The sequence below is a fragment of the Gavia stellata genome, chromosome 10 (assembly GCF_030936135.1).
Source record: "Gavia stellata isolate bGavSte3 chromosome 10, bGavSte3.hap2, whole genome shotgun sequence".
NCBI lineage: Eukaryota > Metazoa > Chordata > Aves > Gaviiformes > Gaviidae > Gavia > Gavia stellata.
Genome location: NC_082603.1, coordinates 33,970,359 through 33,996,118, shown reverse-complemented (window position 1 = coordinate 33,996,118; position 25,760 = coordinate 33,970,359). Strand labels below are relative to the sequence as shown.

At 43.9% G+C, this 25,760-nt stretch overlaps 1 protein-coding gene across 1 annotated transcript in view; it reads right to left on the bottom strand.

Moving 5' to 3' along the window:
- The window catches only part of ROR1 (receptor tyrosine kinase like orphan receptor 1), a 58,706-nt gene extending 33,252 nt beyond the window's left edge, over positions 1 to 25,454 (bottom strand). Inside the window, exons 1-4 of the mRNA XM_059822224.1 lie at positions 25,445 to 25,454; positions 23,589 to 23,660; positions 10,567 to 10,854; positions 9,064 to 9,094 (exon numbers count right to left, since the gene is read on the bottom strand). Coding sequence (XP_059678207.1) covers positions 9,064 to 9,094; positions 10,567 to 10,854; positions 23,589 to 23,660; positions 25,445 to 25,454 — 401 coding nt within the window. The remainder of the gene's footprint in view (positions 1 to 9,063; positions 9,095 to 10,566; positions 10,855 to 23,588; positions 23,661 to 25,444) is intronic.
- Positions 25,455 to 25,760: the final 306 nt, after the last annotated feature.

Here is a 25,760-nt window from a genome sequence, read left to right as displayed (position 1 = left end):
AATAAGGTATCTGAGCCTAGTTTGTATCGACAGCGTAAATTCACCTTTCAGTGTTATCCTCAGCATTCATCAAACCTGGACAAAGAAGCTCAGTGCAACAGGACTAACGCGGCAAGGCTAAATTAACACCCAGCTAAATATAAAAAGGCACGAGACCTGATCCAGTGTTTCCAAAACGCTGAAAGCTGAGCGCTTCCTAAGCAAGTAAAGCAATTTCACATTTTCGTCTTCACTCCCACTGTGGGTCGTAATCCATGCACAATCCACGCTGCCTGCCTCCTCCCGACTTCTGCGGGCACGTCGAGAAACTCTTTCACTGTATAAAATGCACTGCAGGTACATTTTTTCCCTCTGTTTGGATATGCAGTGGGAATTAGCACAAGAACTCTGTTACCACTTCTTGAGGAAGGCCACCACGCAGAGCCGAGAACTGATTTTGCCAAGACATGAAATAGCAGCGCTTGTGTTGCCGTCCTTGGGTACCACAGGGCAGCTGCTGAAGGGCGCTGGGTGTAGCAGGGTGCTGCACTAAGCTGCCTGCGTAGACTTGCGCTTGAAAAAGACGTGCTGAGCAGGCAACGGTGCCACTCAAAACCAGGCAAGTTGGCTTCAGGACGAGGGGAACAAAACACTGGGGGCACATTTTCAACTCCCTCTGTCTCCTGGGGTCTCACTACAGTTCTTGTGTGCAATGTCAGGGTTACTGACTGTGCAACTGGGTCATATTAAAGCCTCGTAGAAATAAAAGTACAAATACTCTTTGAATACTGGCTGTAGCATTCTGCAAAGGCCATTTCTATACCAAACATTTATTTGCATACGGAGTTGCTATGGGTGATCCTGCGCAGAGTGAAAACAAATCCAGTTCTTAAGACCACATTGTCTTTTCCCTCATATTACAAAAATGCATTAGGGACCTCTGGCTCCCCGTGCCCACGTCATAAAGTACTTTACTCCTTTCTCCCTCCCCACTTAAAAAAATATTGACATCAGTGTAATTAATTTGTTTTCAGATAATACAACTATGTCTCCATATTGTGTCATACCTTTCCTTCGTGCCGCATGAAGATAGAAGGGCTTTCTGTTTGCACTACAGGCAGATAAGAGTGGAACACTTCAGCTAAAAATTGGTAAAAATATTTATCAGATACCCTTTCAAAAGTGAAAAGCACTTTCTAAGGTCAATCTTGCTCCAAACTACAGGCCACTTTCTTTTCTGTAGACTTACCACAGCATAACAAAATACAGTTTAACCCACTTCATTAGGAAGAGCTCTGTGGCAAAGAGCTCGGATTTTTGCAGCATTGCTCACATGAAAACCAGTGGACGATGCACGGCCGCAGCAGACAAGAACAATAATCCAGCGGCACAGGTTTTGCCCTGCGCCTCCAGAGACAGAGCTCGATTCTCTACTTCGTTACAGGCTACACAGGCAATAGCGCAGGCAAGCCACCCCAGGGTGTCAAACCCCAGCGAGGTGACCAGGGTGACTTCAGCTGCATCTGAGGTAGAACAAATGGCTGCAGTTAAGGCAACTGAAACGCACCTTTAATCTTGCTCTGGTTCAGTTTCCCGTATGTGGCCTGGGAGATAAGAGGAGGTAAAGGATCCTGGGATTCTCAGATAATGTGTATATTTAGCTATGTAAGTAAATTGAGGTAGATAAAAGGCACTGGAATACTGCCTATAACCAACTCATTTAATACAAGACACAAATATGGTTTCCTAAATTCTGTACTACATTTACCCCCAGGTTTTAATTGATTTTTGCTCGCTCAGGAAAAGTCCAAGAGCACGCTCCCTCCTAAACTGTACACCCTGGTGCCTCAGCAGTCACCTTACTGCCCGCGGTGCTACAGGAATGTCACAGAGAAAATCGCAGCAGAATAATCAGAACAAGGGAAAAGGTGAGACAGTGGCATAGCAGATAAGTGTGCACCAGATCAAAGACCCAGTGAAGAGGACAAGTCCAGCTCTCCCTGGAAACATTTCATTTCCATGACTGGCATGCTCACAGCAGATAATCTGACTCTCAGACCCTGGCAAAACTAAGGGAGTATTATTTTCACTTGAGTGAAGTAATGCAACAGAACGTAACATGGTTTCTGTCAGCATCGGCCACTCAGGCTTCATCTTCATACCGCGTGATATTTTTGCACAAATATATTTATATTGGCCTCCACACAGAATATCCCACTTCAGGTTTGCGTCTCAGATCCTACATGCTATACGCACAGGCTATTGCATCACCACGCAGTGGGGCTATAAAAGATCCCGTACCAAAACTTGTGGGACTCGCCTTCAGTCCTCATTCAAAATTTCCACCGTCACTAAGCAACACGGAGGTAATTCCTACGACAGCAACAAAACGTGTTACAGGACTGGAAATCAATACACCTCCTTCACCAAGATCCTGGGGGTCGAGCCTGGTGCCCAGCCCGGGCGCAGGAGCCCTGGGGTGGTGGGTGCTGTGGGCAGGCAGCGGGCAGCGGGGGTCGGTCTCAAGATGCTGCTGGAGTGGCTCTCCGGTGAATCTACTCTTGCCTCGTTATCGGCATTTTTTCTTCTACAAAATTCAGCTTCTACGGCCAAAAGGGGAAAGTCTCTCTGTTACTCTTTGAAATCCACAATCAAATACACAGTTGGCCAAGTCTCACCTGGATGCTGGCCAGTGGTTGTGCGTTTTCTCGTTGAAGGAACCGTGCTGACATCCAGCCACACAGAGCCACTGTATAAAAGATCTGTTTTACTAAAGAACCCAGATGTGTTTAACTAAAAAAAAAAAAAAATCTTAATCACTGAAAAAGAGGATGGGAGAATCCTGTGGGGTTTGTGGTTTCACAAGCCTTGCAAGCTTTTTCTGGGAATCACAAACCCCATTTGATTTTATGAATCAAATGCCCCTTAAAATTACAGCCCTCTCCTCTCCTCTTTTCCTCCTCTCCTCTCCTCATTCCCAGTGGTTAAATAAAGATCAAAACAATACCATATTTAGGTTATATATATAGAAAAGGCTCCGTTAAGAATAAAAGGACTGTTCAAGAGCAATACTGACACAAGGACTGTATACACTCTACTCAGGAGGTGCCAGCCCGTGGTATACACATCCAGTCTGATTTACGTTCACGCCGTTGCCTCTGTGCCGCATGGTAACCGCTGCACATCCAAGAGCAGCAATACGGATGAGCTACTCATTTTTCTCCTCTAAAACCGAGAACACCGTGTCTTGTGAACGTACAGAATACATCCAAGAGGTACCACCCTGTTCTTCCGACGTTTCCACTGTAATAAAGTCAAAAGTCTGTGTTGTTGAGTGAACTATTTCACCGGCAGGTTAAGCCTTTTTGAAACATGCTCACAACAAAATACATTGTGTGCGGTTTTCCGACACAGAATATACAGAGCATTTTCCTGAACTCTTCCCACCGGACTACACTCCAGCAGGGTTTGCCTAGCTCATTTTAAGACTGGACCATGTAAAAAGGTGGTTTTGTTTTCTTTCCCACTGTAGCTCTTGTGGCAGTTCTCGAACAGGGTGCAAGTGTGCTCCACCTCCTCTGATTTCAGTGCCCAGGATTTCTCCTGGAGTGGGTGAAGTTCAGGGCAAGCACAGGGCCATCGCTCCAGGTAGTGGAAACAATACGGAATGAGAAAAAAAGGACAATAATAATGGAAAAGACTGGGCACACAACCATTTTCCAGGCCAAAGTATCTCTATTGTTACATTAAATTCTCTCATCTCCTGGAATCTGTTGTGCTCTGACCTCAGCCCTTTCTGATTTCGATCTCTGTAGCAACCGGAGAGACCTGAGGTTAAGATACACATTTCTACGTCCTTAAAGGACCAAACCTTGCCATGGATGATGGATAAAAAGTGAGTTTCAAAGTGATGTGAAGCTTCAAAAATAATGTTAAAATTACGGTCTTTCAGGAAACCTTTAAAACCGATGGCTACAGCAGTGCAAATATATGTGCGTGCAATATATATACACACACAGAAATACGCAACGTACAAATATACCCTGACACACACTGGAAAATAGTTAATTAGCAAAATGCTCCCTTTGATCTTTCTCAGCTTAGTCAATGAATTCAATGTGAGTTTGCATTTATAAATTCCATGGATTCAAAAAAGGGCTAAGTTAGTTGGTGGTGGCCTTTTACACCAAGAGCCAGCAGGACCTGACTTATCTGCCAGAAGAGGCCACCCCCAGACTCCTGCCTGTTGTGGAGGTGCCCTTGACACCATCCACTTTATGGAAACTATTCCAGCAGTCCGAGAGCCGGAGCCGGCACGGCCGCCCAGCTCCTGGGCACACATCCGGACTGCGGGACAGAGGCATTCGCACTCTCCCCACAGCTCACTGAGCTGCTTGTAGCTGGCGCTGTATCTGTAGCACCTTCCGGCAAAACGAAAGATAAAATAATGATTTATTTATAAAGCAGGAGCATGGGTTGGGTTTGTTGGGTTTTTTTTAAACAAAAGCAGCTTCTTCAAGCTATGTCAGAGACGCGGAACGGCAGAGCACATTAATGGAATGTAACTCCACGGCCTCGCAGATAAGGGCTTTAAAGCTGACCTTTGCCAAACACAGGAGAGTTAAAGGAAGGACGTTCAGGTCACCCAGTGCTTTACGCTGCAGCAATACTGTGGGTTCTTGATTTCCTTACGGACTGCAGTGGTATGTTTCTGCTGGAGTTTCTTTCATTCGCTTCAGACTGATTTACAAATCAGACATTTGGCTCTAGCTAACTATAACAGTGCTTAAGGAAAGCAGAAAGAATAAGGATATAACACACACGTGAATTATTATGTTATCTAGCATTGCCTGTCTTCTTTTGCAAAAGTCATCCATTTAACCTCTTTTTTTTTAAGCTACAGTTGGCCCATCTATTTTTCTGCCATCACATCAGTGCAGAACTCTGCACCTATAAATTATGCAAAGAAAAATTGCTGAGCATATGGATTTTTTTAAAAACACGATCCTCAAATTAAATCCTTAAATGAACAGAACCTTCCACTCATGGTAGATTGATAAAGACAACATGGGAAAAGCACGCCCACTGAGCAAGGTTGCTACTTGCCATCGATTTTGTTCATTGCCTTATCATAGGAGAAGAAACTCATGCTGATAAGGCACAAACACTACCCAAGTTGAGTTTTCATTTCCACAACATCCTCCAAAGTTTTTTCCATATTTAGCCTTCATTTAACCGCTGTAAAATAATATGATATGGCCCTACGATGACGTACGGTGAGTGTCCGTTTGCTCAGAGCACACCAGCGGTCAGCCTGCACAGCAGGGGAAGAGACACAGGTTCCCGTGAATGCATTTTGGGGAACCAAAATCAGCTGAACCCACGGACTCACAGCCAGTTTAGCCAAAGCACCAGGACCAATGCCCTAACTTTTGAGAAAATGGCAGGAAGGTATTTTCTGACCCAGCTTTCAGGACTATTCCTTGAAGAAAGTGTTTCCCCACAGGACTCCTATAAGCCTTAAATAATGGGCAGGGAGGTCGACCACGGAGTACATCTAACACTCTGGAACTTGAAAATTGAGGATGGCATAGATCACAGAATCACAGAATCATTAAGGTTGGAAAAGACCTGTCAGATCATCAAGTCCAACCACCAACCCAACCCCACCATGCCCACTAAACCATGTCCTGCAGTGCCACGTCCACACCTTCCTTGAACACCTCCAGCGATGGGGACTCCAGCACCTCCCTGGGCAGCCTCTTCCAATGCTTCACCACTCTCTCAGGAAAGAAATTCCTCCTAATATCCAGCCTGAACCTCCCCTGGCGCAACTTGAGGCCATCTCCTCTTGTCCTATCACTTGTCACTTGGGAGAAGAGACCAACACCCACCTCCCCACAACCCCCTTTCAGGGAGTTGTAGAGAGCGATGAGGTCTCCCCTCAGCCTCCTCTTCTCCAGACTGAACAACCCCAGCTCCCTCAGCCGCTCCTCATCAGACTTGTGCTCCAGACCCCTCACCAGCTTTGTCGCCCTTCTCTGGACACGCTCCAGCACCTCAATGTCCTTCTTGTAGTGAGGGGCCCAACACTGAACACAGCATTCGAGGTGCGGCCTCACCAGCACCGAGTACAGGGGCACGATCCCCTCCCTACTCCTGCTGGCCACACCATTTCTGATACAGGCCAGGATGCCGCTGGCCTTCTTGGAGGTTGGTCTTCACAGATAAAAGCAGGTATTTCTCATGACTATACCTATTGCTCATCTAATAGCAAGGAGGAGTCCTCAATTGGCATCAATACTATGAAACAACATAATAGTCTGAGGACTGATGCATTCGAAGGGTATCACAGGGAGCAGGCTCCAATTTCTCTTCATACCTGAAGAAACTTGCAATCAAAATACCAGAAAAATGAGGTATTAATCTCCAGAACAACTTAAATAAATTTGTTTTTCAGGAAGAAAATTTAGCAGAGCTGTACAAAATGCTCTGTTCCCCTGTGCTGAAGAGTACTGCTGCCTTTAGCCAGCACTCCTTCAAACGCTTTTTTGTGACACTTACCTACGTAATGTGGGATCACTTTTACCACTGGCCATTCCACCAAATTTTCCTTAATTTCATAGCTACGAATTTGTTTGCCAACTTGTACGGGGAGAAGGCTATGCACGAGTAGGCTATAAAATACTCAAGATATTGTTTGCATGGAAAGAAGAGCAAACAGCTAGGAACAGATTTCAAGGCATTTTCCCTCCGGCATTCCACAACGTGCAATTTCTCTTTGCAATTTTGCTTCACGCACCTGGACCTAACCTGCTGCTGCTGTCCGTAAGGTTCTTGCACTCATGCTACCGGCAGCAGATATGAACTAGGTTTAAGACAATGTACACTGACCTTTTTTTTACTCTAATTTAGTATGAGTTCCAAGTTTATCATTTCTTTGTCATAAGCTCCTTCCCGATTCTCTTATTTCATAGATTAAATCTGGTTAGCTTCTACCGGAACGTAAATGTTCTCCATTCAGTAAAATGGAGATCCCTCTGCACATTTCTTTGGATGTGCTTCTCTCCAATGTTTAGTACAACGTGACCTCTTACTAGACAGAGCCCACAACCTCCCAGGATAATGAAGTGTGATTAAGTATCTCTTCTGGTTACAAAATTACAAGGCACAATTATAAAGTCAACTATTAAAGAGGAAGTCTCACTTTATTTTCACCTTTTCACACTCTTTGTATTTGTACCTGTGTATGCCAATGGGCAGCGAATGCTGAAAACAAAATGAAAATCTTGGATTAAGTCACTTTAAAGCCAATTTAATGTTTGATATGGTACATACAGAAAACAGCAATTATTTGTTCCATGGATATATGGGCTTTGCATGCAGAATAAGACTGGACTATGTTAAGATACTGTTGCTAGAAGGGTGCTTAGCTCAGGTGGAGTGTAATACTCCCAGTCTCCGAACTAGCACTCATGACACCAGTGTGTTTTTTTCCTCATGGTCTGGATGATGCTGTGTAGACATCACCTTAGAGCTCAGCCCAACACTCACTGAATCAAGGGGACCATTTGCTGTTACCTCTCTGTAACTGGGTGAGGCTTTTAGTTAGTTAAGTTGTGGTCTTTTTTTTGGGGGGGTGGTGGCAAAAAGCCCCAAAAACCTGCCAGAAAGAAAAATGGGAAACAGGTTTCCAAATCTATTCTGTTTTTAAAAAGTGAGGCAATCCTGAGTAGCCTAGACAGTGAAATTCCAGCACAGCGCTCTGCTTTCTATGCTCACACTGCTCTCCCATGGGCTTCTGACCACCAAGGATGCGTTGCTTAACCTTACAAATTTCAAAAACCCCAAACTAGGTGGAAGCAGACACAAAATCTTCTCAACTCATTAATTATGTCTCCAAACTGCTAAAGAGCACAACAGCCCCCACTTCCCACAGCACCACGAAGCTTTCCTCCCCAGAACACCGCAATCACAAACAGGTGTCTAAGTCCAAGCAAAGAGCTCCCCTTCCAAAACTAAGTCAGTAACTTCAGGTCAGGTACCTTCAAAAGGGAAGACAAACCCACATTTTATGATGTTCCATTAGAGGGCATCCTAGCATGTCCTTTTGTGGTCAGATGCTTCCCCTAATTTATATCCTCCGCGATACTTTGTGAATGATCTTCTATAAGGACAGTCAGCAACAGTCACATCCCCAAACTTTTGCATCCCTTGTAATCGTATTAATAGTTTCGTTTTATGTTTTATGGTACTGTATTTCTCTTCTAATGCTGCAGCTTCCCTCCCCAGGAGAGGTGGGTTTTCAGTATTGTTCCGTGCATGTAAGATCTGAATAAGCTGGACACACTTAATTTCAAACTTCGGAATAGCTGAAGATCGCACTTGAAAACAATAAGGGACTATAAAAGGTGAGCAAGTCTGATCACGTATCTTGAAACTAGAGGGTAAGATAAATGTACGTTCTCAAAAGCTACCAAAGACAGAAGCTCCGCTGCCAATACACAACAACGTGGCAACTGCTCAGACCCAGGAGCACGGACCCAGCAGCAGGAACAGAACGTGAGCTCCAGGACACAGGGAGTTGTCGTAAAATCAGCCGCTACTCCCACCCAAATACTCGATCTTTAAAAACTCATTTTTAAGACAGTTTACTAATACAGGTACAGATAGATACAGATACAGCTTATGTACCACATCAGTCCCCTTAAAATCAGTAAGAAGCCCCCAGGTATTAAAATCTACTTATAGTGATAAGTATTTTCCAGACTGGGCATGACGTGTATGAAGATCAGTTTCTACTCGTACCTGTATGTACACTGAAATAAGTTCAAAGACTGAAGGCACCAGAGGATCTAAAGGTAATAATATTGGAAATTAAGAAGTCTAGTGTAAGAAATAGAAGTTGACATGATAACATGAAAGTACATCTGAGAGACAGATAATTCAGTTACAATAAATTACCACACTATCTGACTTAAAGTGGAATGTAAAAGTGCTCCTGTCACACAACATGAAAAATTAACTTCTGACTGCTGAAAGTCAAGATTAATGAATCGACATAACAGACATGAAACAACTTACGATGATCCGGGACTTGCTGTTGGCGGGGGACCTGGAAAAGTGACAGAAGAAAAACAGTGTGATGAGTTATGGTGAGGTAGCAAGTAGGAAGCTTTCGAAAACCTTTTAAAAGATAAAAGTAACAGTCTGTCATGTCGGATGTGGTTTATGTAGTTTAACAGACGAGTCGCAGTTTCTCAGTACCAAAGGCAGGACTGTATCCTGCAGCAGTGATTGTCTGCAAAACGCCGTAGCCGAGGACAATAAACAGGTGAGGCACTCATCCTGCAATTCAACTGTCTCTCGGGCCATCACAGAAAAGGTCACAGCAAACCACAGGAGACTTGTAAAAAAGCATGTTGTAACTATAACTGGGAGAAAACAGCATCGTTTCCCCCTATCAATCTTCATTATTTGTCAGGGAATTCATCCTAGGCCTGATTCAGATGCATTGCTCAAATTTGTCCTGACCTCAGCAGGCTTTAGCTGAGAGGGTTTCATTGTTATTGCCCTCGGTGCTTATATTTTGGCAGCTACCGGAAGGGCTGAGCGGGCTGGAGTGCATGTTCACCGGCACAGCACAGACTGAATAGCTGGCTGCAGCAGATTTCAGCTAAGTTCATATTAATGAGTATTTTCTCTAAAAACGGAATTGTGACATTAAATATTGCTCCAGTCAGAAAAAAGAGGAATACTTACTGTTTTCTACAGGAGCATCTATAAAAGTAACATTGCTCAGGTAAAAATCTCCTACATTTCAGATACAGGCTAAAGGACAACAACTGCCTTAGGAAAGAACATCTAATGATTAATTTCTTATTAGAACTTAGAAAATGTGGAAGATTTATGAAAAAAGACTATGAAACTCATCACGTACATCATTCCTTGTGTGTTATTTGTCCAGTCCCTAAGAGGCTCAACTAGGACTCTATGCGAACATCTTCATCTCAGTGAATTATTTCCCTCTGAATGTGAAGGTGGAGGAGAAGACGCACAAAACCTGTTTCTTGTTTGGAATCTTCTCAGTCGTAAGATCAGCTCTGAAGGCAATTATCTCAATATAAACTTTGAAGAAAAAGCGCTTATTCTACCTGACAGGTATATATATATCACTAACATGCCTCCAATCTATACTGCAAGCTGGAATTTCTCACTTGCTTGAGACAAAGGAGGTCACTCAGGCACTTGAGAATAAAATATTTTTTCTTGCCTGGTTGGAATCCGCTCAGGTAGCATATTAATGAACATTGATTGCTGTTTAGTGACCTTTCTGTTTCAGTCCTGCTTCCAGTAGGCTTTTACATAGTAAAAACCACCGTTACGGCTGGCAACACGAGCATCTCAGCTGAGCAAAGAGCACACGGGCAGAGAGGATAAGCTGCCACCCCAGGGATGCTGCCAGAAATAGGCTGAATCAGACAGGCTGGTACTACCTCAGTGCGTTCATTTTCAGCGGATGAACACGCCTTTCTCCAGTTGTTTTTTTAAGTAACAGTTTGAACAGCTGAAAAGGAGAAAACTTACCAAATTTCACAAAGAGCACACCGGTTGTAGAAACAGTCTTTCTGCCGTTAGTCGCAACGCACTGGAAGTAGCCAGTATCTGTAGTGTCAAGGTTCCTTATTCGCAGCCGAGACCCGTAGCTTGTGGCACGGAAGGAGATCCTCCGGGGTTCTTGGACAACCGGAGCGTCGTTTTTCAGCCAACGGACCGTCGGAGGAGGATTGCCAGAGACTTTACAGTGCAGCTCTGCGGTCTGGCCAAGGGTAGTAGTTATGTTATTCATAGGTTCATCAAGCGTCAAGAAGTAATCTGTTACGTAAAAAGAAAAAAGGGTGAATAAAGAACTCCAGCGCAGGAAATGTCATTTTAAAGAAGGCTCATGCTTGTCTTTGAAAGGGAAACAAAAGAAGTGGTTATAAGGATTAGTAGAAAATGATAATACTTGTTAATTGATGTTCCAAGGCAGGCAATAGGTCCCACATAGGTTTGCATGGTAATAAAAGGAACAAATTTGGGAATTTCCATTGCACTATAGTAGTAATGTTATATTTCTTGAAAACTTCTCTTCCTTCATACACCCATGGATTCTCTCTACTTTCTCAACATCATTCTTTATTTAACACAGAAAAAGGAGGTAACACTGCTTCTTTTTGTTCTTTTATTTTTCCTTTTTGCTAAGCAATAAACATGATAAACGTATCAGAAATCCGGCTGCTCATTTTGATGCCTCTGCCTATGCCCCTGTTCATGTTAGGGCCCACCAAATATAGGAATATATGAAATGAATCACTCAGAAGTGAGGATCTCAGAGCCATTTTCAACTGATTCACAGAGCAGTGTAGACAGTATGTTGTCAATGATTTTATAAGCACTAATTACACAGATGAAGAACAAGGATCATACTTAGGGACGGAGACTTCTCACTCAGTATTTCCCTTGCTAAGAGTACTAAAGTTTGTCTTAAATCTGAAATAGGTCTCATGATAGGTGCAAGCAGAAAACCAAGAATTCTTTTGCTAAGATAGAGAATGTTAAATCAAAATTTAGCAAAATTAATCTCTTCTAATCCATTCGTAAGCATTGCCTTCTCCTGGGAAGTGCTATTTCATTCTGCATCATCCAGGAAGAGGACTATTTCTAGCTAACTGTATCCAACATTTAATTAAATCCTTTAAAGGCAGAGAGCGAGATGGATTGGGTACGGGGAATGGAACACGCAGGCTTTCATCTCCGTGTCACAGGTTCAAATCTAACGGTGGTCATTAGTGGCCAAAGCCCATTATCATCTGCTGGCTGTCTCAGCAGGGCGGCCGAGGAATGAGAAATCCAGAGGCTGTACTCCGCTCCTGTGCCCCCAGAGCCAACCCGGGAGGTCAAGAAAAGCCTATCAGTAAGTAAACTTGTGCTGTGCTGCTTATGCTCCATCGTTCTCAGGTACATCTACTGTTAACTCCAGCAATAAGCCTGCCTAAAAGTATGAAAAAAATCTCCGGCATGTATAAAAACAGCTTAGCCAACTAACTTGCCTAACTAATCCACTTCCCTAATTACTTATTTTAATCATGTCTTCACTAGCCTCTCCCTTCATTATGTTTTGAGTATATCTATATCTCTTTCCTTTGTGTTTAATCTGTTTAGCTTGTAAGCTCTCACCCTGTATTTGCATAGCACTTTATACGAGGCGTCCCTGTTCTCACTTGGTCCCGAGGAGCCATCAGGATAAACGTTTAGCACAAAGGAACTGCCCACACTTCTTTTTTTTCACTGATCGACTAGTCTTTTAACGTGCAGGTATGAAACTGTGCAAAATACGACTGTTATCTACACTCCCATGGATCTAATTAGTTAGGAAATCTATGTATGGGGTAGAAAGGGCAGAGATCCCGGCCCTCAGCGAAGACAGACAACAATGTGCGATGTCTCTTGCCAGGGGTGTCAGACTGGCCTTTCAGCTCTCCAGAATCATTTCTGCATGCTTCATTGCAAGACTAGAAACGTTTCTGACTTGCTATCTTAATAACCTCACCGGGAAGCATAATCTAAGTCAGCTCACGTATTCTTGGGTTCTCTCCACAATCTGGGTTTAATAAAATCACGCTAATAGCATGGAACTGGATAACCGCATTTAATTATCCAATGTAACATTTCTATACCGCAGTCGTTTATGTAATTCCTGATAACATTTCAAAGAGTGGTTCAGAAATCTACAGTATAACACAGGGAGAGAACAGAACGGCCTCAGTCTTGTGATGATCTTGCTGACAAACACCACAGTAAATATAATATTTTAAAGGTCTTATGTATACAGGAGAGGCAAATAAAGGAGTACGGATGTAGGGTAGGTTTCCAAATGCTGAAGAAGGATTCTGAAGTATCAGTAGCAACAGAAAGTCAGTGAGTAAGTATGGCTGTAATGCAAGAGCTATGGTGCAACTTCTCTACAGGTACAAGCAGAAATAGCTTCTCCACATCAGGAGCTTCTGACTCTAAGTGTTCTCCACCTTCCTCCGCAAACTACTACAGAAAGACTGAACCAAAATGCATCTGCTAAATTCAGCTTAGCTTAGTCCTCAAATCCATAAATTTTGCATCCAAATCATACATCAGATCAAGCAGAGATGAGATTTGAACCTGAGATGAGATTTGAACAGGGCAGGCTTCAAGCAAATGGAAGCTTCGTGAGAAGACGTTTCTCACAGATAAAGCAGTTCTGTAATTGAAAATGAGCTGAAGGTCTAACAGTGCTTCCAAAAAACCTTAGACTGTTACCGAGGCGTACAAAATTAAGAGCATTCTTTCCCTGGCATGCAAAAAAGCCATCCATTGCTGCCCTTGCCCGGCGTGGAGGGGCGAAAGAGAAGCCCAATTTTATTTTTAATCCTTGCGTCTAAATCTCACCTACCAAAGCCCATCAAATCTCCAAAGTACTGCCACCATCCTCTCCCTTTGATAACAACTATGCAAAGAACATATGAAATAGTTCCTGCCTGTGGCCAGGTTTCTGTCCAGGTCACCCCCCGTCAGCCACTCTCTGGTGCCATCAGCATTAACATCGCCTTCTTCTGGGACCAAAGGCCAAGACAAAGGGCAGCAAATCCTCCTTTTTGTGCTTTCAGCAGGAGGCGGACAGGGCTGATGAAACGGGATGGACACTGCTTGCACACATGATGACGACACCGTGTCGCACAGCATGCCACGTTTTACCACGTTTCATTTGACAGCCTCCCTGCCATCAAGGAGCTCCCCAGATGCCCACAGTTGACTCCCTCTGACCTAAAGAATAATTTCTTAGAAAGATGATGGTTCTTATGTACAAAGTAATTACTGCTCTTCTGAGAATTAACCAGTCTAGAGGCACTGGCCATTGGAAAGTCTGAGTTTTAATCCTGGCTCTGAGTAGTCTTGGGTGAATCACTTCAGTTGTGATTTTTAGAAGAGCCAAAGGGAAGTAGACACCCAAAGCCAATCAAAGCTCACATGGGATTTGTGCAACTAAGTCCTTTTAAAAACAGCCTTAAACCTTTTGGCTCAATCTCTCCAGCTATAAAGTGAGGATAATAATCCCTCTTACATCATGGGGAGGCTGTTATGTACATTAATGAGATAATGCTCGTAAAGCACTTTGAAGGTGAAAAGTGCTATGCTGGGATAAGCACTGTTATTATATTTTTAAGTTAAATCTCAGGGTTTCAAGAACATAACAAAAGCCGGTCCGTATTTTAGAGTAGCACTCCATAAAAACATTTTGGAAACATTTTAATTTACAAAAGTATGGGAGAATAGCCTGAAAAAGTTCTAAATAAAATTTAGCCCACCTATAATTTAATAACAGTCAAACTGATTTTTTTTTAATTTGTAAAAACAATTTACTGCTGGGCCTAGACCCTGAATGCCAAGTTTCAGCCCACAGAGATCTTTTTTTTTTAATGCCTGAGTTATAAACCCTTGAAAAATGCTGACAGCCCCTTTACTATAGCAGCACTAGCGGGTGCCCTATAATGAACTTTTAAATGACTTGAGATAATATCTGGAAAGCCAAGCCTGAAATATATTTCTGGTTTTGAGCTGTTGCCAATGCAAACACAACACATCATAAGTCATCGTCATGATTCTAAGCGCATAAATTGGAGACACTGCATATAAAATTCAAATATTAGGTATCCTTCATGGCCAGATTTTTTGCTGGTTTGATGTTACAGAATAGCAACAGCTGTGCAAGGACAAAATGTAGTGCGTTGCGTGTCTCGGAAGAAGAAAAGTGTGTGTATTTCCCCAGCTATGTCTTGACATTGTTAAATAGAAGCCTGCCCGGTCGTAATAAATCCTGAAGTATTCTACTACTTTTAAGTGGAACCCAGGTGGCTTTCAAAATAAAAGCTCGTCCTCTCTGGCCAAGGAATGTTAATCTCCTCTGTGACCACATGGTTACTCTATCTGAAATTACCAAAGACCCATCTTAGAGCAGTAACACCCTCTTTGCTTGGAGGAGGATTTTGCTGGCCGCAGTGAGATGTTTTTCCCCCAAGCACTGTGTGCGCTATGTGTTTCTGATTTCACTAGGTGTTTAAAGCACGATGGGGATGCAGGATTAGACCATAAAATGTTCACTTTATGAGAAGAATTGCTGTTTCATTTATCCTTTTCTTTATGCCCTTCTGATCTTTTGGAATATTCAAAGAAAAGCTAAAATTAAAGTCTCCATTCAAGCCATTGCAAGCCTGAAAACAGCTTTAATCCAGGTGCAAGCAAGAGGCCAGTGTACCAAGTTACTTCCCGTTATAGATGTGTAACAACACACTTCTCTGGAAAGGAACATCTCCCAACCTTTTCTCAAGCAAACCTAAAGCTGTGGGAACACTGCTTGCAGCTGCTGGACTGGAGAACAAGTTTAATTCTGGATTTGAAAGTTCAAATTTGCATTGCAGCACGTAAAGGAACCACTTGACACAGGTGGATAAAGCAGTTGGGACACCAGTCGTACAGACTGTGTATTGCATTTATCTTTTCGCACCAGAAGGTTTAGCAGCTCACCGGCTCTTTGTCATAGCATACATTGGCAAAAAGAAATGCAAAAAGTGTCTCAGTCAGTGCCCGCAAGACAGATATGTTTAGTGATTGCTAACTTAAAGAGTTGATAACCTTTGTCTAAAGAGAAAGAGCCTGTTAGGTACATCAGAGGGTCTGACACAGTCTGTCCGATTTAATATACTAGTCTGGAAAGATGCATTTTCATTCATTGAGAGCTTTGGATTATCCACATTAGCCCGGTCTGACGCTACGCTTGGATGCGCCCCGTACTCACATGTATTCACACCACCATCGAGCTCAGACCGTTGCAAATATTCTATATGGAATTGTTCTCTTTGGAGAAAGTCAACAACATGAAGCCCACCCAGCCTGAAGACGCTGGAGGGGCTTGCTGGTTGTTCCATACGTTCAACTGACTTGGGTTTTAAGCTAAAGAAGGAACCACCAGGATTTCTGACTGAAGTGTGGCCATAGACAGAGCACATATTTCTCAGTTGGAAAAAGGATTAACCATCGATTGCTTGATCTGCCAATAACTCACAAAGGAAGACAACTCCCGGCAAGTTCGATCTGTGGGTCTGATCAACAGACCCTTGCTATTAAAAGGGGTTAAAAGGAAGATTCCTGGCTGGTATTTCACTTATTTTAAGTGAATAAAAGTAGAGGAATGACAGTGGGAGGAAAGGGATACCGCACACAACCCATGACTTGGCAAACCATATGAATAATATCAGAGTTAAAAAAGTCCAGACAATCAAGCGGAAATATTCAATGTCAACTGCCTTGGGACAAAAGGAAATACTCTACTGCCTTTGCTTGCCCAGCTTATTTTCAAACGAGTTCCTTCAACAACGTGTATGTGCAAGACTCAATTCGGGATACACGCTGCAGCTCTGTGTCGGGCTTTCTCTTCCCAGACACTATCTAGAGGGTTTAGTGCCACCCAAGGATAATTTACTGAACTGGAACAGGCTGACCGCTGCCCGAAGCCTTCTGGCTTTTCAGATGTCCACATGTGACATTCACTGTATTTGGGATTCTCAGAATTAATTGCTACTTTCTGATAATTAGCAGCTTAGAGATTGCCCTGGGCCATAGAGGAGGGAGGGCTTGTGGAGGGAAACTGCAGCACAGATGCCCGCAGACTTCCAAAAAATTATCTGGGGCTGAGCACCTGAATCCCACTGCTTTTGGATGGGAACTGGACAACTCACTGCCCTTCATGCCTATGTGAATTCTTAATATGCATTTGAGAGTTCACATCTGCCTCTCCTTTTATGAGTCAACTTCCAGGTTTAAGGACAGATGTCTTGGTGATAGCTTTGAGGCTATAATCTGGCAAGGGGAAATGAAGCTTTTCTTTACTCAGGAACCAGTTTTATAGCACAAGTAGGAAGCCCCTAAACTTTATCACAAAAAAAGTGATTTGGAATAGGTAAACAAATGTCCACATCCAGCTATAAACGCAACTACTGAAAACCATCAAGGGATTTTGTTGTCACTTTAGAAGCTGCTCCGCAGTAAAGAGCCACGTACAAAAACCTCAAGCTATTAAAGGAAGGGTGTATAGAAAGGTATGTGCCATAAGATTAATGCTGTAGAGTCAAAGAAAAGCTGTTATTTTTGACATTTTGACACAGCATCACTTTAGGATCTGGTTCTTATTAGCCCTTTCTGTGCCTTTTAAAGGTCTATTTTTTTAAAAACCAAAAATGTCAGGAAATTTGGAACAGAAACTTACAATAAAACACGTCCCTTGACCCTCTGATCTATCAATCTTTCAAATAAACACAGATAGCTGGATGAGCCAGGAAAAGGTTATTATATATAGTTACCTTATGTATAATGGTCAGATATTCACTGCACACACTGAGTTTTTATAAAAAATCCCGTGTAAGTGAAGCATTTTGTGAAAGATTTTTGCCATGAATGCCCAACGTTACTCGGGGTGGTTTCTTTTTCAGGTTGCGTTCTGTGACCTTCAAATTTCACACCCTGTATTATTTATAAATGAGACATTCAAGAAACACAAATTCTCAAATAAAAACGTACACTCCGTCAGTGGAAAAGCAAACAAAAGGAGCTAATGTACTGTGGCTAAAAAAATTTTCAAACAAAGTAGCAGTAATTTACTGCCTCGCTACTAACGGGACCCCACAAATAGAATCAGGATCCTGAGCCCCATCAGGGGAGCTTGATTTACCGAATATCCCCCAGATAATAAAGGAAAATAAAAAGGTAAATTGTGCATGAATGTGAAAGCTGTAATTCTTCCCCTTTCACCACGCGTATCAAATTCACATCCAGTGATTTCAAAAGAAAATCTGGAAATCTCTAAAGAACTGGGGCTGAAGTTAGGAGGCCTCGATCCACCTGGTTTTCTCCACGTTTGGTTTTGTTTATGTTTTTTAAGATGTAGTTCGCCTAAGAGTCAAATTCTCCCTGGGACATCAGAAAGATTTTCCCTATAAGAATTCATAGCTAGGTCATATCCCTGCCTGGAAAGCCTTGCCAAGGTGACAGCTTTAGCCTGGATTCATCAGTAAGGACGGCAAGGCTTGCTTCTCCCCTCGGGAAGCCCCCAATTGTCCATCAGCAGCGTGGCTGCACCCACCGGGAGGTCCTGCAGCCCCTTTTGCGCTCCGTGGCCTCCTCTTGCGCCGTAGCTGTCGTCCAGCCCCCCCTGCCAGGATCTGCCCTGCCCGCACAAGGATCTCCAAGAAGTTAGTGACACGCAGCTCCACGCACAGGTAGTGGAGCAAATACTGCAGCTCTCCCATCCCCTGTTTTGGCCTTCCACAGTTATGTTCTGCTCTGGATGCCCAGACCATCCCGGGGGAGGGATGCTTGCTATAGGCGATCCTTGTATTGATACGCCTTCGAATACTTAAGGATAAATCCCAGCTTAACCTTAAACCACTGAGTGATTTGGGGTGCGTTTTGTAAAATCCTGCCTCTTGCTGCCAAGATCTCCAGGGAATGTTTGCTTTCCGTCCAACACCTGGAGCACCACAAGACCGCTAAGTGCTGCCGCAGCAGCGACTGCAAGGTCTCTGCAACACAGAGAGGCTGTGGGGAGCTCAAAGCCTGGGCTTGGGATCGTGGATGTCTGGAAACAAAAATGGTTCCCAAGCCCTGAATCATTCTAACATTTTATACTTGTTTGCCAAAGCAGATAGGCCATGAAAGGGAAAGGAGAATAGGCAGTATCTGCAAAAACTCCCCCTAATAGGTTTTCTTTGGAAACTGAAGGACCAAGTGAAGAGCTCCTGGAAGGAGGAGGTACCAGCAATGAGACAACATGCTGCACCCCAGCACCAGTGTCCCCAGCTCTGGCTCAACCACGGCCAGGACACATCCTTGGGCATGGTCAGGGAGCTGCCACGATGAAACGAGCTCCTGAGGGGGCTGCAGGTGGGCATGGGGGGACCGGGAGCACCTGATCAGGGGAAGCTGCAGCGACGGCATCGTTCTCTTATCAGTCCTGTAGAGTGAACGTCCACCAAAGCTGAATCCTACTCACAGTTAAAAGAAAATAGTATTTCAAAGCTGACTCTTTCTTAGCAAAGATGCCAGTATTATCTTTGCCTAAGGATGAAGAGTTCCCAAACAATTCCTCTGCTGTACCAGATGTAAATAGGCCTACCTATTTCTTTGTAAATAAACCGACATCTGATGGAAGGAAAAGCCTACCCTTCCACAACCGTCTTTGTGGAAGAGAAGCTGAACGAAGGGCCCTTCACCTTTTTAAATAAGGATCAGGGAAAAGAAGAGCTCACAGTATATCGGAAGCTTTCTCAAACAAAGAGCTGGAGCAGGAGCTTGTCCCGTGCTGTAAGGGGAGAGAGGGGAGGCAATGCACAGGTAAGGAGAAATGAGAAACCAGAGTGCCTTAAACAAGAGGAAGAAAGAAAGATTAAAAAATGCTCGGGGCCACCGGCCCTGCTCCCTCGCCTGCTGGCACACCCCAAAAAAGAGTCGCATTAAAGAAGGGAGCATGGACCCTCAAAGCTGGCACCAGGGCAGAGCATCCTCGTGAACTCCACTTACTCCTCGTTTCATCTGCCCTTTTCATTTTGCCTCAGATATCACCTACTGTTGCAGCCGATGTCAAACAACTTCTGGATAAGGCAATTGCTTTAAGCCACCCAGAGCGAATGGCCGAGCCCTGGCGCGTGTCAGGAGCGGTACAAGGCCTGGCGCAACGGGGCCACGTAGGAGCACACAGGAAGGGGGACCTCTCCGAGCCTCACGAAGTGATGAGCTACGGTCCTCGCTGGACGTCTCCCGCCCGCCGGGCAGCTGCAAGCTCCCCCCGCCCGAGGGAAATCTCACCTCGCAACTTGGGGGTGAAAGGCTTCGCATCCTGCCACCGACCCTGAGACGGGCCTTTTCCTACCACCAAAGACCCCTTTTTTCCCTGAAGTTCACTTCTTTCTCCTTATATAATTAAATATTTATTGGATCACATTTTCATTTCTCGTTTTCATTCACATTTTCCCTCATGGCATTCCCTCTTCACGCTGATTTACCAGTCAGAAAAGAGAGAAATGCTCATAGCTAAATTTCTCCTATTTTAAAAGTGATTATTTTTTATTTTTTATGCACAGTTTGTTTGTTTTTTTAAGGTTTTGGTGAGAAACCACCTCCTCCCTCCCATCAATCGTTGCTTTCAACAGCTCTTCACGGGTGGCTGCGTCTCTTTTAAATTCATTTCCTGTTAAAAAGAATAAACAGGCAACTGTTTAATGCTGTCGATTTAGCTTATTTAATAGAAATTGAAACCTGAATAGGGCTCAGTTGTAAGATAATCACTGCAGAACTCACCCAGCGAGGGAAAGCACCATATTAAGTAACTTTTTCAAAAGGCAGAATATTGTTTAGGAAGACTATGAGCTGTTCTTCTTTCCCGAACACAGGAGACGTGTTTGAGGAAGAGATGCTCATTTCCAAAAGGCAGCAGGTAGAGTTAGAGCCACTTAAAGCGGACAGCCATTTAATTGGGAAATTTGGCTGGAAACCACTTTCATGTGGTGAACTTAATAGGCTTTAAAATGAGTTTTACTGGGACGCCCGCGTGACCTCATGGCTGACTGCAGCAAAGACAAGTGGATGTTGATTTCTTGAGATGCTTGTTTGCAAAAGAAATGGAAACTAAGCGCACGCCTAATTTTCTCCTCTGAGGTTTCAACTCACCAAGTCAGCATGCGCTGCAGTATGTTTGGCTTTATGTAAGTGAGAGTTTCAAAGACCTTTAGCAGAACCAGCAGCTCCCACATTAAAGCCCTTGCTTCCCTCTTAGACAAGACAAAACGCGTGTGCCTTACTTTGCTTGTAGGCACACCGGGAGAATCCGCCCCTCTGACTAAGCTTTTTGGGCAGCAAATGCATTTTAATCACATATGTAAATCCGTGTTTAGGTGTGTAAGCTTACAGCAGTCTAAATGCTAATCACCTCAAGCAAAGGGGCCGGTAATCCCCCAGGAATGCAGGATTCAGCCCAATGAGTGGTAATTGCCACATTCCAGGTGGATTAGAAGCGCGTAACTTCATTTTACCTGTTTCTGACAATACAGCTCAGGAACAGGTGCCATGGAAGTAACGCGGAAAATGGTTTAATTACTAACGGAGAGGCCAAGCTCAGTGCTGGCACCGAAAGCATAAGCTTCGCTCTGAGCAATAAGATGACTCGATGTCCAGGACGGTGGCAGTCACCCCAAGTTTTCCCTCTGCTAGTGCCGGAGTTGCTGCTTTCCGACAGAGCCGGCACACCGCGGGTGGGACACCTGAACCGTGGTTGATACAATCCAGCATGGAGAATATTTCGAAGAAAGCAGACACCAAAAGGGACAGGCAGTCCATGCTGCCACCAGGCACCTTTCTCTGTTTCCTAGCTAAGTCAATCAAACCAAGACTTTGGAGAACGCCCACCTGGGGCACGTGCTACTGAAAAAAAGGAGCATTTGAACTACCAGCTGATAGCAAGCCTAACCGATATATCGGTTAAAAATCACCCTGGTCAGAAGAAACCAGTCTACACAAACCCTCCCATTAGGAATAACAGCAAGGAAGCTGCTGGGGCTATTTTTCAGCACAGATCAGGTATCATTTACTGTAAAATTACATTATCTTCAATATCTCTGTGCACCCTCCCGTCTACCTAGGTTTTGGTTGGAGGCACACAGCTTTCCCTGGAATATAAAGCAATCTACGGGCGCTTTACCCTTGGGCTCACAGTGGAGAACAAAGAATATTATCACTGATGATCATTTGCAAAAAATATTTCCACCACTTCAATGAAGTGTGACCCTGTCTTCTCCTGTGATCATGGGCTGGGTTCCTAGAGAAAAACCTACCCTGTAGGTTAGTAAAGGTTGCCTGCCAAGGATATCATAAGAGGCCCGAATTAAGATTGTCCGATTGCCTTCTCTCTGGCATTTCCTAACTTTGGAGTGTTTGGCTTTGTGGCCTTAACTTACAGAATCACAGAATCACTAAGGTTGGAAAAGACCTGTCAGATCATCAAGTCCAACCACCAACCCAACCCCACCATGCCCACTAAACCATGTCCCGCAGTGCCACATCCACACCTTCCTTGAACACCTCCAGTGATGGTGACTCCACCACCTCCCTGGGCAGCCTCTTCCAATGCTTCACCACTCTCTCAGGAAAGAATTTTTTCCTAATATCCAGTCTAAACCTCCCCTGGCGCAACTTGAGGCCATCGCCTCTTGTCTTGTCACTTGGGAGAAGGGGCCAACACCCACCCCTCTGCAACCTCATTTCGAGGCCACTTATTTATTTCTTACTTTCTGAAAAACCAAATAAAGCTGCCAAACAAGTAAAGAAACACGCAGGCATCCTGTTTGGGGGAACCACCGCCCGCCCTTCTCCACAGCTTCAGGACGTCCCCAGTGCACAGCCTGGACCTGCCACGGGCACCTGGATGAATCAGTTAAATAGGATAAGACATCCATCCTGTCAACGCCTTCTTTCAGCAATTTGCTGTGAATTGGGAATCCTCTGCTTAATGACTACATGCTTTTCTCCCTTTCCCACCAGCAAGCACAACTGCTTTGACTTTTGTCTTCTCCAACGTGTCCGGGATCACCAGAAAGCCCCGGTGGGAAGGCAGAAGTGAAAGAGTCAACCTTGCCTTAAAGTATTCAGAACTACATATTCTCTTCATACTTAAGGACAGAAAACATATTTATGCATAAACATAAAGCATTATGAACACACGTTCATAAAAAACATTAACAAAATACAGAAAAAAAACATTTGGAAAAACCATCTGTGGCAGAACTCCGCTATGGGAAATTTCAGTCTAAATAGTTAATGGTTGGCAAAGTTATAAGCAAATGAAAAGAGTGGTTGACAAATTGCACAGTTAGTGTGGCTAACAGCATCCTCCACTGGAAACATTATGCTAGAAGCATTTCAAAGACCAGACTGACTCAGGAGCTGCAGGCCACTGCCTTGCAATAAGGGCTAGAGGAAGCTCGGCAATTTGGCTTAAATAATTGGTGGGGCATAATTTACAAAATGAAGGGGAATGAGAAATACATCCCTTTTTTCACAATATATACCCAGCGGAGAGCTCCAAATCCCACGTAATTACCACCTGCAAATGTATTTTCCCCCTCTATTAATTTAAAGCCTCAAAATTTCATAATAAAACACATCGAGGCAAACTGACTGCCTGATGCTTGTACATATTGAGTTCAAATCCTAAGATCCACCAGACAAAATGTCAAGCAGTTCATAAACCAACAGAACTCACATCTTGAAATATTTTTACCATGTGGAACATTTTACTGGTGCAAGAAACGAACACAGCATTCTCCAGAAATCACAGAACCACACGTAATTAAATGTCAAACGATCACAAGGCAAACAAGGTTTATCTTAAATGCCCCCTCACCCCTTGGCTTGCTGATTTGGCCAAGTAAAGAAGAAGAATTGAGATTTTTAAATCTGATTTCACATCTTTCTCGTTTTTTCTGTCCACTTACCTTTATCTAATTCACTTGAGATGTTCCATGATGATGTAGGCATGAAATCAGCAACAACTGATGAATTTGCTCCTGGAAGGGAAAAATAGGAAGAAAAAAAAAAGATGCTGTTAATATATTGATTCTGTATCATCAGGAGAGTAAGAGGCATTTGTAAAGTCGCTGTCACAGTAATAAAATTATTTGAAGAACAGCAGCTATTAAAACGCACTCGATGCTCTGTGTTGGCAGGCTGAGACATATGGGTAGCAGAACCAGCGAAGTGGAAAAAGGCACAGGGCCAGCGCTGGAGTTTGTTTTGCAATGCTGTCACTGTGAGGCCTTGTGTTAATTAAGCAACCAATCTTTGAGATGTATTTGGCCCACCTTAAAATCTCTCCACGAGTTTTATAGAGGTAGAACGACTCTGCAGTGTTACAGCTAAGAAAAACACAAATGCTATGAGGTTGCTGAACATGTTATCTATTAACATTTACAAGCGATTTTAATCCTGCAAACCCATGCGCACAAGAAGAGACGCAATTTATGCACTGAGTTAATAGGGCTACTTGTACAAAAAATCCTCCTACGACTCATGTAAACACAGGCTGGAAAGACTGATCTGTTCATCAGTAGCATTTTCTCATTGCTATGATACTTTTTTCGTTTTCAAGAAAAAGTTGAATGGTGACCTTAGTCTTCATTTATATTTTTACTTTTTTTTTCACATGCAAACAGTAAGTCATAGGGAGGACGGTGTTGAGGGCACTGCCAGCATAGTTCCAGCCCCAGCTGAAGGTCATGGTAAAACACCTCCCCGTATCTGAACATCGATGATTTCATCAAAAACCCACATGAGGACTCTGGTGTGCAACTACTGCCGTAGCATTTGCCACATCCCAACCGGCCACGGTGGCCGGGTGCAGTATCCGCGATGGGATGTTTGTTGGGCTTCCCGAGGGTCTTTGCTTTTACCACGTTCAGCAGTGTAAAGCCATCGTCACACGCTGGGGGGGAGTCACTGTCCCCTTGTAACAGCTGACCCACGGGCGCCTCATGGGCTCTTCAGGCATCTGGGAAAGACAGCTTTTGGAGCACGATCTCTCAGAGCCAACCCCCAAGGATTAATACACATATATATGAAATTTGGTGAGTGAGAAGAGTGGGAAGAAAGGGTGTGCACAGACAATACGTGGCATGGAAACGCAGTGCACCTCCCAATTCCCTGTGTCCACCCAGCCCCAGGAAACCTGACCTCAAAAAGGAGGAGAGCAACGATGGACAGGAGTGCTATGGCACCGAACGTGGGAGAGGAGGGTGAATTTGAAATAAAAACAAGCAGTGCTCAATGTGTCAGCTCCAGATCTGAGTGAGATGCTGAAAAGACTCGCTACCAATTAACACCCTGCGGCCCGATCCTGCGCCCTGGCTGGACCCCCAGTGCCGGGTGATTTCATGCAGTCCCATAGGTGCACAGTGAGCGCAGAGTCGGGATGCTGAGCGTCAGCAGGATCCCAAATGAGAACAGGAATATTTTGAAGTGTATTGTTTTTATTTTGACACCATCCCTGTAGCTTGTTCCCAGACCTTTTAGCTACAAAGCGATTTCACACATAAAACTGTGGCAGTGCAATGATATGCAAAGATGTTCTGCGTTTATTTGGCCAGTTAGCAACTATTCTATTTCATTAAAAAAATCACCAAAAAATTGTAAACACAAAGTCATACAAATGCATGAAGCTGTTAAGCTCAGATACAGCCACTACACTTTTTATAAATACCGTCTTTCTTAAAAGCCCACCTGGTAGCAGTGCTTATTTAAGACTCTGTCAAGTATTTCCAATGTAAACACGGAATTGGAAGGCATTATAACTCACCTACGAACATGGCCCCTGGCCTGCGCAGATAAGCAGGGCAGAAACACACCGATGGGGACAGATCCTGAGCCTGTGTAAAACGGCATCGCTCTGAAGTCGGCAGTGACCCCTGTTTACACAAGCTGAAATTTTGGCCCACTGTGTCCATCCCTCCTCGTTCTTTACTTTTTAAAAGTTGAGCTTCTTACCTAACGCAAACATTAGGGACCACGTGGCTAAAAGACCTACAAGGTTTAAGGAAAACAAAATGGATCCAGTGCTAATATCACCTTCACGGTGACCACAGTCATTCAGGCAGCACGACACCGTGGCCGAC